Below are 15,055 nucleotides of genomic sequence, written 5' to 3'. Positions count from 1 at the left end.
GGGTTTTTTTGGTTTTTTGTTTTTGTTTTTGTTTTTTTTTTTTTTTTGAAGGCTGTAAGCCAGAGAGGTTATGAGCAGAATGGTTATGAGCAGAACTCTTTCAGAGGACCAAGTTCAGCTCCCAGCACCCATGTCAAGCAACTCACAGCCACCTGTAACTACAGCTCCAGGGAACCCCCCCCCCCAACAGAGATCTATACACATAGTTTTTTTTTTTTTTTTTTTTTTTGGTTCTTTTTTTTCGGAGCTGGGGACCGAACCCAGGGCCTTGCGCTTCCTAGGTAAGCGCTCTACCACTGAGCTAAATCCCCAGCCCCTACACATAGTTTTTACAAGAAAATAAATCTTAAAAGAGATGGAAGCTGGGCTGGAGAGACGGCTTCAGTTCAGTTGCCAGCAACTACGTGGTGGCTCACAACCATCTGTAGTGGGATCTGGTGCCCTCTTCTGGCCTGCAGGCGTACATGCAAGCAGAATGCTGTATACATAGTAAATAAATCTTAATAATAAAGCTTAAGAAGAAAGCTGTAGGCATGGCAGTGGTGCAAGCCTTTAATCCCAGCTCTTGAGAGGCAGAGGTAGATAGATCTCTGTGAGTTCCAGGATAGTCAGGGCCATACAGAGAAACCCTGTCTCAAAAAACCAAAGTGGGGGCAGGGAGAGAGAGGGAGAGGAGGACTAATATGAGGTCCTCAAATCCCTGAGATGTGCCCTGGGAAGGGATCGGGGAAGGGTGTATATACTTTAAGATATGACCCTTATTCCTATTCATGTTTCTGTCCCTGCTGCTGGCCATGAAGTGATACAGCTAACGGGGAGGGAAGAGCTTACAAGGATGTGAGTGCCATCGGGAACTCGCGTCAGGCCCACATGAGCTACAGAAGAGCTTCATACATGGATGGTAGTGCAGCTGCAAAGGTGCTGCGGTGGTGTAGCGTGAGCTCTTGGGACCTATCGTAGACTCTCTGATTTGCAAGTGATGGTGATTCCCTTGCAGGCTTTACAGCAGGCAGGGAGGAAACAATCAGGGTGAGCTGAGAAGGCTCAAACGGATTTTATTGTAGCCGGTGCTGGACCAGGATGTCTAGAGTCTGGCCCAGATCATTTTACTTTAGCCATATTTAAGCATAGCACAAGATTGGCCTGGCTCTAAGGTAACATGGAAGTCACGTAGGCTGTTGTTGTAAAGCACAGGAGACATCACTCATTAGAACAGGTTTTATGGGGTTGGGGATTTGGCTCAGTGGTAGAGCGCTTGCCTAGCAAGCGCAAGGCCCTGGGTTCGGTCCCCAGCTCCGGAAAAAAAAAAAAAAAAAAAAAAAAAAAAAGAACAGGTTTTATGGAGTTGGAGAGAAGGCTCAGCCGTTAAAGGCTAGGCTCATAACCAAAAACATAAGAATGGGTTTTATGGTCTAAAAGCAATACTCAACCATTTAGAGGAAGGGGTCTGGGATAGGTAAAAGCATAAATCGTGGGAGATACAGGCAGAGCCCGTCTCATCAGACAGCAAAGGATCACCAAGTTGCAAACCTACATCATTCCTGGCCTTTCAGGAAGAGCAGCTAAACACCTCATTTCATTGAAGAGATAAACTGTGTGTTTAATTCCCCTGGCTTCTCCAGTGCTTGTCTGTGCGCACCAGCCCCACCCTCACCCTTCCCCACCCCTCCCCATGCGCGCCTCTCTCTCTCTCTCTCTCTCTCTCTCTCTCTCTCTCTCTCTCTCTCTCCAGAAAATCATATTTACACTGTTAACTTTCAAATCCCCCCATTCCCAAAGAACCCTTTTCTGTGGAGGGCACTGTTCTTGGGGAAGAACAAGCATGGCAGTCTGTGCTAAGGACGCTGGCAGCACCTTCGCATCCCGCTGCTCAGGTGCCTGAAAACACTGTGCCACTTGTGCAGTAGCAGGGGCCAGCAGCTGTATTGACTGAGTGCTCCCTCTGACTGACTGGGTGCTCCCTTCTGGCAGACACGATCTCATTCCACCACGCAAGAAACAGGGAGCTTGAGCCACAGCAGACTGACCGTGGGAGAGGTGGGAAAGGAACCCCGAGCACAGGCTACTGTGTCAGCAGTGCCAGCTGGCCTCAGTAGTCCACTTGTAGACCAGCGAATGGCTCACTGAGTAAAGGCCCTTGTCACACAAACCTGGCAACCTGAGTTTGATTCTTGAAACACTCAAAACTGACAGAGAGAAGTGATACCCCCAAAGTTGCCCTCTGATCTTCGCACACACACCAAACATAAAATGCACACATGGACACACACATCCTAGAGAAATTCACTTCATTCCTGTACTTTGGCTAAGGCAAAGCTGTGAGGACAAAAAATTATGTAAATTTAATTAAATTATGTAAATTTAAATTCCCGTAGAAAAACCTTGTTTGGTGGAACACTATACCACTGGACCAAGTTCCCCTCTCGGAGAACTCAGTGAACAGGTTTCTATTCCATTTTTAAAGAATTTGCCAGGCATGTGCGCATGCCTTTAATTCCAGCACTTGGGCTTCAGAGGCAGGCGGATCTCTGAGTTCAAAGACAGTCAGGGCTACATAGAGAAACCTTGGGGAAAATGATTTTTATGTCATGTGCATTGGTGCTTTGCCTACATGTATGTCTGTGTAAGGGTGTCAGATCCCCTGGAACTGGAGTTAAAAACAGCTGTGAACTGCCATGTGGGTGCATTGAGAATTGAGCCCACGGCCTCTAGAAGTTAAGAGCACTTAGTGCTCTCAACTCCTAAGCCGTCACTCCAGCCCTCTATTCCGGTCTTCACTTCCATTTTTTTTCACCGCTGGATGTAGCAGGAAGCCTAATAGAATCAACATATCTCGGGCAAACATTAGATGAAATAGTTGGTTTTCACTATATCTAGGGTAGATGTCGGAATGAATAGTTGTTTTCTAGAAGCACTTTGATCTTTAAGAAATCACTGTAGGAAAACATGAGTGTTTCTGTTTGTTATCAGTAGAGTTGTTTTTCTGAAGGAGCTTAAAGCCTTTGCACAACTTTGGTCGCACACGGTCTCAGCACAGCTGACATGTCTTGCATTATTGAGCGTGGCAAACAGTGCACAGTAAGGACCAACACGGTGGGGGAGTGGTGTTTTCCTTCAGGAAACGTATAGATTAGATGAGGGGTCTTGGGATGAGGAATTTGTTTTACACCCCCCCCCAAAAAAAACCAATCAATAAGCAGGCTTTTGGTGGTTCTCTGACAATCGGTCCACAGAAACTGGATCTCCCTGCTGCCAGCAAGACTGTAATTCATCTTTCTTCGATTGCCCCATGACAGCTGGAGGCTGTTGCCATGGATTCCAGGTCAGCAGTGATCACAGACGCACCCAGTGCAGGAGTCACCTGTGGACTTTCTCTGCTGCTGGCCACCTTAAAGCAGAATGAGGAACCTGCCAGAGAATGGCAGGATTTTCAGAAGTGACCGTTTAGGGGCTCTAGAAAAGACTGAACATTTGACAGCGAGGGTCATGAGCAACTGGATGCTGGACTCACTATGGCAGACCCAGGGATGATGGAGGAGGAAGAGGAGCCAGCTGAGGCAGTTTGGAAAGAAAGTGGAAGAGACAGGGTGAAAAGGGGGTGCCACTGCTCCTAGGGAGGCTGAAGGAGAGCCAATCCCACTGACAGACAGCAGAGCAGGAGGGTCCTCACGGTTGGTGGGGAGGGCATTTACTGAATGTTGCCATACTATTCATGCCTCATGTATGGTCTTCCACCTCTGGTGCCGAATGGCACTGGTCCCAGTGGGGCCTCGAGCTGGGCAAGGCGGGGCTTGGGTTTAGATGGGGACCATGAGATTCCAGGTTCATCTCTAGACTCCAGGGACCGAGGGCTGCCTCCTTTTACTCCTTCAGACTGAGTAGTATGCCACAGGCCTCAATGGCTCTAGTTTACCCTCACATAGGCTCACTGACACAGATTGGGACTCCACAATAAATAGCTGTACTCAGGGACACTCAGATACTCAGGGCTTTCTATGGAGTTGTGACATGTGTACGATGTATATGCATACACTTTATAGACATATGCATATGTCTGCAAGAAAATTCAGCATGGTACTGCCTACCACAGAAAAACTCTTTTTCTTGTACTGGTTCTAAGATTCACTTTGCTATATGCTGAATAGACATTCTAATTTTTAAATTGCATTATTTACTATTTATTTGGGCAGTGGATATGCTCATGGAGTTCAGAGAGCAACTTGCAGGAATTTGTTCTCTCCAAACATGTGGGGTTAGGGATTGAATCCAGGTAATCCAGTTCGGCAGTAAGTGCCTTTACCTCCTGATATCTTGTCTACCCTAGACCACCTTCACCTTCTTCTTTCTTGTTCTTCTTCTTCTTGTTCTTCTTGTTCTTGTTCTTCTTGTTCTTCTCCTTCTTCCTCCTCCTCCTTCTCTTCTCCTCCTCTTTCTCCTCTTCTTCCTCCTTTTTTTTTTATAAAGAAAAACCACCAATAAGGGAGGGAAAAAGAGAAACTAAAGTCTGAGAGACAAATTATTTTCTCTAAACCCCAGACCACCCAGAAAAACGGAAACTTTAAAACCAGACTGAAGGTTGTGAAGGTTTTGAGGGTTATAAAGCCATAGGCTGGGTCCTAGAAGGCATGTTGTCAGGGGTAGGCTCTGCCTTGCAGCAGCCCAGGTGGCTGCATCCAGCGCTTCTCCCTCAGTTCATTTAGGAGCAAACTCAACCACTAAAGTCAACACAGGAGAGCAATCCATAGTTTCACCACTCAGAAGTACTGTGACCCAGGACCAAAGGAAGAGGAATTGTCACATCCATGAGAAAAGTGGCCCTGGGGTCTTCAAAGGCAGCTCGCCTAGGCCTCAGAAGCAGCTTCCTAGTAGGCACACTTCAGGGGTGGGTGACAAAATGATTGCTTGCTTATAAAAGGCCCCCCCGCCATGCCCTGCTCCTTAGGAGGGGAGACAGGGATGCAACAAGGTAGGAGGACCAGAGTCCCAGTGAAGCCATGCTTGCTGTCTCTGACTTGCGTCTGACAATGCTGCTCTGCTGGCTAGTTACACCCCAGCCAGCCCAGCCTGAGAGGCTCTTCCACAGCCGGGACCGTTCGGACCTGGAGCCATCCCCCCTGAGTCGGGCCAAGCCCATTGCCGACCTCCATGCTGCTCAGGTAAGAGATGCACAGAGCAGCAGCATTTGCATACACACCCCATATACATTACACACACACACACACACACACACACACACACACACACACACACACACACACACACGTAGAGGCCAGAGCACAACATGTCAGGATAGCTGTGCAGAGGCAGAGTCTGATTAACCTGGCGCAATCTTTGTGGAGCTGGGAATGAAACCTGGAGCCTTGTGCACGCTAGGCAACCACCTCCACCACTGAGTTGCACCTACTTAATCTGATGTTAACCCTAGAAGCATTGATGTCTAGGCAGGATCAGGCCTGCAGAGAGTGGCTTCACATATCACTGGACATTTGAAGGTGAGCATGGTGGTGCTGTCAGAGTCTAAGGCACTGGGCTGGTGGCATCCCTTGATTGCCTGTGTATACAGAGAAAGAACAGCTCCGGCAAGGATCCCTGCAAAGTGCTACTGAGTGCCATCCACTGCCACAACCAGACCAGGGTTCCCTTTCTCCAGTCATGGCTCTGAAGCCTGGTACTTACCTCAAGCAGACAGGGGATCAAGATTTCCCCTCAACTTCTGGCTCCAGGGTGCCCCTAGTATGGAGGGCAGTGAGAAGCAATGGGCCAAACTTTCCTTTGATGCCAAGGGCACTCCTATAGCCCCCGCCTTCCCTGTCCCTGAATGCTAGAAGCCCGCTAGCCCACACAGCGTGTTTCCACCTGCAGCCTTGACCTCTGGCATTGCCCCTTCCCTCCCAGTCCCGCCACCTGGCTGGCTTCAATTCCCACACCCATGACTTCACTCTGGTAGTCCCTGGATAAAGTCTTTTTATGTCTAGCTTCACTCTGTACACTTCCTGCCGCTCCCCATCTACCACAGCACAGGAAAAGTCCCAGCAGGGAGCAACCTTATGAATTTTCCTTCCCACAGAACTTCCTATTGAAATATGGCTGGTCAGAGGTGTCCAGCCCAAAGGAGTCAGCCGGAGTCCCTGTGGGCTTCACCTTGGCTCAAGCTGTGCGTAGATTCCAGAAGGCAAACAGACTGCCAGCCAGCGGGAAACTAGACTCACCTACACTGGCAGCTATGAATAAGCCACGCTGTGGCGTCCCTGACACACGACTACCCCTTCAGGATGCCCTGCCAACTCCACCAGCCCTGCCAACCCCTCTAGGTCTCCAGCCCAGGGCCCGACAAAAGCGCTTTCTTCAAATGCTGCTGCCCAAGCCAGGTGGGAAACAGGAGGGCCGGTCAGACACGGGGGCCAGCAGGGTCTTCTCCAAGAAGACACTGACCTGGAGACTAGTGGGAGATGCCTACAGCAGCCAACTCTCTGGGGATGAGCAGAGATACATCTTTAGACTGGCCTTCAGGATGTGGAGCGAGGTGACGCCACTGGACTTCCGGGAGGACCTCACTGCCCCTGGTACCATGGTGGACATAAAGCTGGGTTTTGGGAGAGGTAAGAGGGGTGCAGACTGGGGATCCCTTCCTGCCTACCCTGCAGCCACCCTTTGATTCTTCCACCAAGGCCCACGCCCAGCATCATGCTTAGGGCAAGCTGGGCCAATCACAGTTTGATTGCCTTGTTGCCCAGAGTGGTGTGGTTCCAACCCCTACCTGCTGGGCTTCTTTAGAGAGAACACCTAAGGAGGGTTCTACTCTCTGTGGATTTTAAGGTCTTAGATGTTGGGGTTCACATGCCTGGAGCACAACACCGGTCTTCCTGGTCACATGGAGAAGCAGCAGGTACAGTGTACTGACCTGTGAGAAGACTTTACATAAAGACACCACTACCTCCTTGTTGGCAGACAGGACAAATAACCTGTTTTCCACAGCCCATCTGTGACTAGACGTGTTCCCATCTACCTTGCTGCTCTCGCTGGGTTAATTTCCTAATTCTAGGGTACATAAGGCACAGTTTGTTATAAAAGTAACGAGGGGACCCAGCTCCTTCATCAGCACTGGCAACACACACACACACACACACACACACACACACACACACACTCACACACACACACACACACACAGAGAGAGAGAGAGAGAGAGAGAGAGAGAGAGAGAGAGAGAGAGAGAGAGAGAGAGTGAGAGAGCGCACAGTTAGCACCTAGATGTTTCTAGTCTTTTGGTTTTGTTTTTATTTTTGTGGTTCATTTTTTTTTTTTTTTCAAGATGAGGGTTTTCCTGTGTAGCACTCTGGTTATCCTGGAACTCCCTCTGTAGACCAGATTGGCTCAGAACTAAGATCTATTGGCCTCTGCTTCCCTAGTGCTGGAATTAAAGACATTGGCCAACAGGTCCCGCTTGTTTCTAACCTTTATAGCCTCACAGTTTACAGACACCAGGCAGCTCAGTCTGCTTCCCCAAAGGAGCTTCTACAGGGCCTGTAGCTGCACTAGCTCCAGGAAGCTCTGAGTCTGTGCTGTGAGAGGGACTCAAGATAGGCACCATTAGTCACTGCTACCCACCCCTCTCCCCACACTAGGCCGGCACCTGGGCTGTCCACGGGTGTTTGACGGGAGTGGACAGGAGTTTGCACATGCCTGGCACCTGGGTGAGATCCACTTTGATGACGATGAGCACTTTACTCCTCTCTCCAGTGACACGGGCATCAGCCTTCTCAAAGTAAGAGGCTCCAGCCGCTCTGTTGGGAATGCAAAGCACACCAGCCCAAGTTCAGAAACACTGCTTTTCCGTGGTGTGTGCACATCCTTCTAGACGTAGAAAGTTTAGTAATCTCTGGTGGTGGTTCCCCAGTAGTCACTGTTTCTCTCTCCTGAACAAACACAACTCTGGCCAGGGCACAGGCCCGGCCTCTATAATTCAGTGATTGGGCCCAGCAACATCAAAGACGCAGGTTTGGTCCTACACCTGTGGTTGTGTTGTGTTCCCCTCCTAGGTAGCTGTCCATGAAATTGGTCACGTCCTTGGATTGCCTCACACCTACAGGGTGGGATCCATAATGCAACCAAACTACATTCCCCAGGAGCCTGCATTTGAGTTGGACTGGTCAGACAGAAAAGCAATTCAAAGACTATATGGTAAGATGGGTCGAGAGCAGAACGCAGGTTGCAAGGCTGAAGAGCTGCCCTCAAACTCTGTCTGTGGGCTTTTAAAATCATCACACTAGACCACATAGGCCCACAGGGGAAGAGCAACAATCTTTTTTGTGCCTTCCCATCCTCTCCTCCCACACTGGTGAGGACAGAGGACATCATTTAATACAAATGGTGGGGCAGAGAGATGGCTTGGCAGTTAAGAGCGCCTTCCAGAGGTTTAATTTCCAGCACCCACATCTAGAGGCTCATAATCACCTGTAATTTCTGCTCCAGGGGATCCAACACCTTTGGCCCTGTGGGGTACACACACACACATACATATAATTAAAAGTCCAGTCTTTAAAAAAGAAGGAAAAAGGTTGGTTATAGCACAGATACCCCACAGGGAAAGCAAGCACTTCCATTCCTAGAACCTCACAGCCCATTCCAGTTCCGTTCCAATGCGCTCCCACTCCTGACATCCACGGCCTGTTTCAGCCATATTGTCATCCTGCAGTAGAAACATGGCTGCTTGTGTGCTCAGAACCAAACGTCTTTCCGATCATGAAAGCAGATAGACTGTGGAGAGGCAGGAGTCAGTGCACTTAGTATGGCCGTAGAACTGCATCCACACTGCATCTGGGAGCCCTAGTGCAGCTTCCTAAACTTCAGCCTACTCCTGCCCAGCCTCTGTGATGCTTTGCTTTAAGGCATTCCAAGAGGAAGTGCTAGCCACGCGGTATCTCCATTCCAGACAATTATGAATGCTGATGCTTACAATGACAAATGGCTGCATTTTTTTTTCTCTCCTCAGGGTCATGTGAGGGATCATTTGATATAGTGTTTGACTGGATTCGCAAGGAGAGGAACCAATATGGTGAGGTGAGGGTGAGGTTCAACACCTACTTCTTCCGCAACAGCTGGTACTGGCTCTACGAAAACCGCAACAACAGGACTCGCTACGGGGACCCCCTCCAAATCCTCACCGGCTGGCGTGGAATTCCCATGCAAAGAATAGATGCTTTCGTCCATGTCTGGTCATGGGGTAGAGATGAGCGGTATTTTTTCAAAGGTAACAATGCTTCTGGTGTGGTTCCATTTCTTTTATTGAACTTTACTTAGGATATTTCCAGCACTTACCTAGGAGTCCATTGTAATGTTCGGGTAACCCATTGCTTTTCCATTTGCTTAGGCAGACTGCAGGCTCTGGGTGGGCTGTATCCTCTCATCTTGGGAAGGCTTGGTAGTCACCGAATGAATAAACTTTGTTAGGTGCCTCTAACATGGAAGGAATGATCTGTAGACTAAGACTCAAGATACTCCATGGTGTTCATGGGCTTTCACTGAGAGAGGCAACCAGCATTCCGACGCAGCAGTGATGGGCAGGGCAACCATTACTAGGGTCAAATTGAGAAGTCACGGGAGGCCTGAGCAGATGGCTGAGTGAGGAAGTCCTGTTTCTCTGGAATCATGGAAGAGGACCATGCAGGGTTGACTTAGGACCTACTGGCATTTGCCCTTTGGAGGGACACGAAGCGAAGTGGCATGCCAGGCTCTCACAAGATGGCAGGCAAAGTCTCATTTTGGTGGAATTTAGGAGTGCTGGGCTACATCTCTGGCCCATGCCGTATTTCTTACAGTCTGGTATAAATAAACCACATTGACTGTTTTGGGTTGACTCTCAGGAAACCAATACTGGAGATATGACAGTGAGAATGACCAGGCACACACACAAGATGAACAAGGAAGGAGCTACCCCAAACTGATTTCAGAAGGCTTCCCTGGCATCCCCAGTCCCTTGGACACGGCCTTCTATGAGCGGAGGCAGCAGCTAATTTACTTCTTCAAGGAGTCTCTAGTAAGTACCACTGCATCCAACTTCTTAGTTAAAAGATATCCTCATCCCTTCAGATCTACGAGACAATGGCAGACCATCAGCTGGAAACACTTAGAACTTCACATCTACAGAATTCAGTGCAAAGTCAGATGGTTAACAGTCAACAGTCCTCAGCAACGTGTCTGTCTGCTTTACTCTGCAGGTATATGCATTTGATGTCAACCGAAACCAAGCACTTTCTTCTTATCCAAAGAAGATGAGCCAAGTGTTCCCAGCAATAATGCCTCAAAACCACCCATTCAGAAACCTCGATTCCGCGTACTACTCCTATGCACACAATGCCATCTTCTTTTTCAAAGGCAACTCGTTTTGGAAAGTAGTTAGTGACAAGGACAAACAGCAGGACTCTCGGCTCCCTCTGAATGGCTTATTTCCAAAACAATCTGTTTCAGGGAAGTGGTTTGATGTTTGTGACGTTCATACCTCTACACTGAACATGTAAAGAGAAGAAAATCAAGACCAGGACCCAGGAACAGCTCTAAGAGAAAGTGTTAGCCTTCTTTGCAAAGAAAACAAACCAGAATTTTAGTAGCTAAAACAAACATGGCTTCAAGCTACACCAAACACGCATTACTTGAACTTTAAAAGTAGGTTTAAGGTCCAGGCTGGGTGAAACTTCTTTTAGGAAACATCAAAAAAATTTACCCTAGGGAATACCCATTTTTTCTTTTGATGCCATATGAACTCCATTCAAGTCCCAGTAGTGGCAACCAGGGGTCCCACCACTGTGTGGTACAGAAATGGTTCTGAGAGCACTTAAAACTTTGTTCTGGTCTGAGATAGGGCACAGAATTGAAATTAACTGCAAAACACATGTCACACTGGCATGTTTAACATTTGACTGTAGGGGTGGTTCTGATGTTATCCTGGTCCCCCAACTGGTTCTTGACCTGTCAGTAAAGAAGCCATGGGCCAATTGCTGGGCAGAAGGAATAGGCATAACCTCTGGGTCCCTGGAGGAAGAGGCAGACAGACGCGCGAGGGAGGTGTTCCCCAGGCTTCTAATGGAGAAAAGTTGACTAGACTTGTGACGTCTCAGGTGAAGCAGCCACCTATGGCTTCTCCTATAAGCTGGCAGTCCGGGATGTAACTGAGAGACTAAGTTTAGGGCAGGTGGGAGGTAGAGAGATAAGAATATTGATAACAAGCTTTTCCAGGCAGAGACAGTAGTGCCCAGCAACTGTGTTCAAAAGGCAAGTTGAAAAAAAAGCAACTGTGTGTGTCTTTCATCGGTGGATTCAAGGGAAGCTGGGTGTGGGCTGGCAGCACAGCCTGTTCAGAGCTTAGGCAGGGTAGCAACAGCTCATGCAACATTTGACATGAACCAAAGGCCCCCAAAGTATCTGGGTAACACAACAGATGGGCCCACAAGCATTCCCAGCAACTACAACCTTATGTCTGCACCCTGTGATGACCGCCTCTCACTGTTGAATGCACCTTGTCTGTGCACAGGGCCTCCCACAACTGGCTCTGCAGATGATTTTTCTGGTCACCTGTAATTTGTGTTGTCCTTGCGGAGCAGTGAACACTTCCTTATTTCTGTCCTGCAGGCCAGGCCACAACAGAGCTCTGGAAGCTAGCTGTCTAACTGCTGTCTAACTGCAATGTCCCTACTCTAGGACAGGCACTAACCTTTTTTTTTTTTTTTTTTGAGCTGGGGACCAAACCCAGGGCCTTGCGCTTGCTAGGCAAGCCTTCTACCACTGAGCTAAATCCCCAACCTCAGGTGCTAACCCTTTAACTTCCACACAATATGGCTTAAGAATTTTTGTTTTTTCAAGACAGTGCTTTTCTGTGTAACCCTGGCTGTCCTGGAACTCTCTTTCTAGACCAGGCTGGCCTTGAACTCAAGAGATCTGCCTGCCTTTGCCTCCCACCACCCGCTGGCTTAAATTCTTAACATACAAGAGTCAATGTCATATATGATGATGATATATGAATAATGAAACTAACTGAAAAAGGTTCAGAAACCCGAGTAATCAGGCCAGAGTCTTCTAAAGGAACAGCTAAAACACATTTACTTCAGGAAACTTTAATTAAAACCAACACAAGTTATTACAACACATTTGAAAAGTATCTTTTATTTCTCCTGCAGAAATTTTCATGTTATTGCTATGACAAGGGAAAGAGCTAGGATTTCTACTTCCTTGCTTAAAATCCATTTTCCACCATTCAGCTAAGGGGAGGGGCTTGAAGACAAGTAGTCTTAACACCCCAGCTTGTTTCTAGGGAAGCAGGGGAAATCCTGTTGAGCTCATCTGCTCCAGAGGTACTATGTTTCAGTGGAAGCAGCCAGAGGGTTCTCCCGTGGAGAAAGGGCTGTTACTGTGTACACTCGATGCAAGGCAAAGGACACAGCAGTCCTGAAATGGGACTGATGAGCAGGCTCAAAGCTTTGCAGTTTAACCAAAGCTTTAAGGGCTGCAATGATTAATTCTTGTAAACAGATGCAAATTTGCTCCAATGACAGTGTAAACCAAACAAGGAACTAGACAAATAGTGAGAGAATCTGCCTTGCTACAATGGAGACCTGCTTGCTCCAGTGACAGAAACGCCTGCAAATGGGGCTGGTGCGGGAGGGGATGCAATAGTGGCCAGACACCAGAGTATCACCCAAGCAGAAGAGTCTGCCTGATGCAAATGCTGCACCTCCTTCAAACTATTAGTTACAGCCTTACAGCCCCACATGCAGTAGGCTTTGGACAAGATCTCCAGAGCAGCAAGGCACAGCAGAATGTTCAAGGAGCATGAATGTGTGAGAGACCTTTGCCCTGAACATTAGGATCTATGTACTTTGTAAAGTTTTGAAATCATAAGCAAGCAGATCAAATCACAGCAGTGTGAAGAATGCAAGTGGGAACTACCAAGGTATTTTAAATAAATAGCTTATTTATTCAAAATAGTTCTCTTACCTTATTCACAGTTTCAAGTTTAAAATGAGAAAGTGATAGTACCTAGTCTTTATCAATGTCACATACAGTCAAAGAAAAGTGAGGCCTTTCAGAACATGCACTGAAAGGAGACCTGCACAACTTTCAGTCTTCGAAACCTCCTGTGCAACAGTTTGGAAAGGGTACACTTCTGTCACTCACAAGGAAACACAGATGTGTACTGTTTCTACACGCCATTTGAACGTGAAATCACTTGAATAAGAGTTCTCTTGGCCAGAGTAACATTTTATCTAAAATAATCTCATCTTATGTCCAAGTGTTTTAATATCCTTCAAGAATATCTCCAAGTCTAAGCACATCACAGGAGGTCTGTTATCACTAAGGAACCAAGTACTTCTCGAGGAAATACATTCAGAAAGCTTTTGATTCCATTATGGTTTCTCACCTTTACAGGAAGAAACCAAACCACCCCACATCCTCTGCCTGCCACGGGAAGCGAGTACCCACTGTGGACCTGATTAAATGGCATCTCCTTATATTTAATAAGTCTCAGCACCGAGTGGACAGAACAGCTCCAGGATGGGAAGGCACTGACAAGACAGTCCTCCGAGACAACTTCAGGTCAGGGGACAGCACTGCCACTCGATCCACTGCTACCAGATGCAAGCTGCTCCAGCAGACAGATGACAACTTCAATTCTCTCCAACAGAGTGGAGTTTCTGTTGGCAGTTGCTCTCAAAAGCTGGGAGTAAATCTGCTTGTTGGTCTGGAGGGCTGCATCATCTTCCGTGTTACTGCTGAGGTTAAAACAGACAGGTGAAGGGAAGAGAGGGCAGGTGGGGCTGCACACAGCAGGCACTTCCTAGAGCAGCTGACTTACCTATGGCTGCTGAGTAAAGCAAAGAACGGCCCCTGCCTTAGAAGCAGTGAGCAGCCACGAAACATGGTCAAAGAATACGTCACAGAGTGGGAGGTGGGGCTGATCAGGCATGGAGAGGCTGTGTGGCCATTCTTCTACTCAGCAGTGCCAATCACAACTGACAGCTGAGCTCTGCTCACAGACTCCTGACTCGACTTCTTACACCTTGTGTAGCTCATGCCTTTAACCTACTGTCACCCCTGAGCTGGTTACTATTACAGTCTCCACATGTCAAACAGAAGGTTTTCCTCTTAAGACAATTAACTGGTTTACCTTATCTACCATTTTACTCAACTAAATACTTACTGTTATCTGACTAAGGACCATCCATGATGTTAACTAATTTCTTCTCTGTACTACAGGACAGGGCTCCATGATCCTCAGATGTTTTATAGCTTTTCATCTCAAATTCTAGAGAAATGTCAAGAGGCCCCACTCAGCTAGAGCAGTGAATGCTCAAGGGCATGATAAGAACAGCTCAATACTTAATCCAAAGTGGAGTAAGTCCCCGGCAACTTAATAAAAACAAAGTGTATTGTGTCCTGTAGCACCTACACAGTTGTCATACCATGAAGCACACTCAACAGCCTGAAAATAAAAATTTTCAACAAGAAAATGAATTCTAATTTTTCTTACAGCTCACTTTAATTTCTGGGAACCTAAGTAAGTTAAGCTTTTCAGTTATTAAGCCCACTTTCTTATTTTGCCTCAGGCTAAGGGGAAAAAATAGCAATCAAAATAAACTACTAATGTTCCTTTCTGTTAAGGTGATGCTCTGATTTCCTTTTCTCTTAAACAACTCAACTAGGTCAGCTTTTTTCAACAATAAACCTGTCAGCTGTTCTCACCTAAACACGAATGAAACACAATAAACCTCGGTAACCATAGTGATCTGCTTCAAACCTGCAGTGTCACGTTTCTTTTGTATAATAAATCTGAAAGCACAGATAGGCTCATAGGACATTTGGCCTGCATGAAAACTTTAGATTAAAAATTTCTTCAACAAGCCAGGTGTGGTGGCTCACATCTTTAATCTCAGCACTTAGGAGACAGGAGCAGATGGATCTAAGGGCTACACAGAGAAATCCTGTTTCAAAAACATTTCTTCAACACTAATAACCTGGTCAGAAATAAAATTACATAAGTCATACATAGAATTATTGTGCTAAA

General features: G+C 47.2%; 2 protein-coding genes across 6 annotated transcripts in view; one reads left to right on the top strand and one right to left on the bottom strand.

Annotated features, from left to right (window-relative positions):
- The first annotated feature begins 4,979 nt into the window (after window positions 1-4,979).
- Window positions 4,980-10,649, top strand: Mmp21 (matrix metallopeptidase 21). The gene is made up of 7 exons (NM_001106308.1): window positions 4,980-5,156; window positions 6,068-6,599; window positions 7,626-7,765; window positions 8,040-8,181; window positions 8,993-9,250; window positions 9,864-10,036; window positions 10,218-10,649. Exons 1-7 carry the CDS (start codon window positions 4,995-4,997, stop codon window positions 10,515-10,517), a joined length of 1,707 nt encoding a protein of 568 aa, NP_001099778.1. The 5' UTR covers window positions 4,980-4,994; the 3' UTR covers window positions 10,518-10,649.
- A 1,484-nt stretch (window positions 10,650-12,133) lies between these two features.
- Edrf1 (erythroid differentiation regulatory factor 1) overlaps window positions 12,134-15,055 on the bottom strand; it is a 38,821-nt gene continuing 35,899 nt past the window's right edge. For 2 of the 5 annotated variants that reach the window (XM_006230436.5, XM_063263753.1), the window contains one exon: window positions 12,945-13,763. In XM_006230436.5, coding sequence (XP_006230498.1) covers window positions 13,589-13,763 — 175 coding nt within the window. In that variant the 3' untranslated portion in view covers window positions 12,945-13,588. Of the gene's footprint in view, window positions 13,764-15,055 lie in introns of all 5 variants that reach the window. The other 3 variants (XM_008759889.4, XM_063263756.1, NM_001107557.1) reach the window with 2 other exon arrangements.

This window comes from Rattus norvegicus, chromosome 1 (genome assembly GCF_036323735.1).
Source record: "Rattus norvegicus strain BN/NHsdMcwi chromosome 1, GRCr8, whole genome shotgun sequence".
NCBI classification, from domain to species: domain Eukaryota; kingdom Metazoa; phylum Chordata; class Mammalia; order Rodentia; family Muridae; genus Rattus; species Rattus norvegicus.
Note: the sequence above shows the minus strand (reverse complement) of the source record. Positions and strands in the feature narration are given on the sequence as shown.

What these genes read in the sequence shown, in the direction of transcription:
- Mmp21 (NM_001106308.1), top strand. Translation starts at nt 4,995, where the DNA reads ATGCTTGCTGTCTCTGACTTGCGTCTGACAATGCTGCTCTGCTGGCTA. An exon ending in AAAGCTGGGTTTTGGGAGAG is followed by an intron (nt 6,600 to 7,625) that starts GTAAGAGGGGTG and finishes TCCCCACACTAG; the next exon opens with GCCGGCACCTGGGCTGTCCA. An exon ending in CGGGCATCAGCCTTCTCAAA is followed by an intron (nt 7,766 to 8,039) that starts GTAAGAGGCTCC and finishes TTCCCCTCCTAG; the next exon opens with GTAGCTGTCCATGAAATTGG.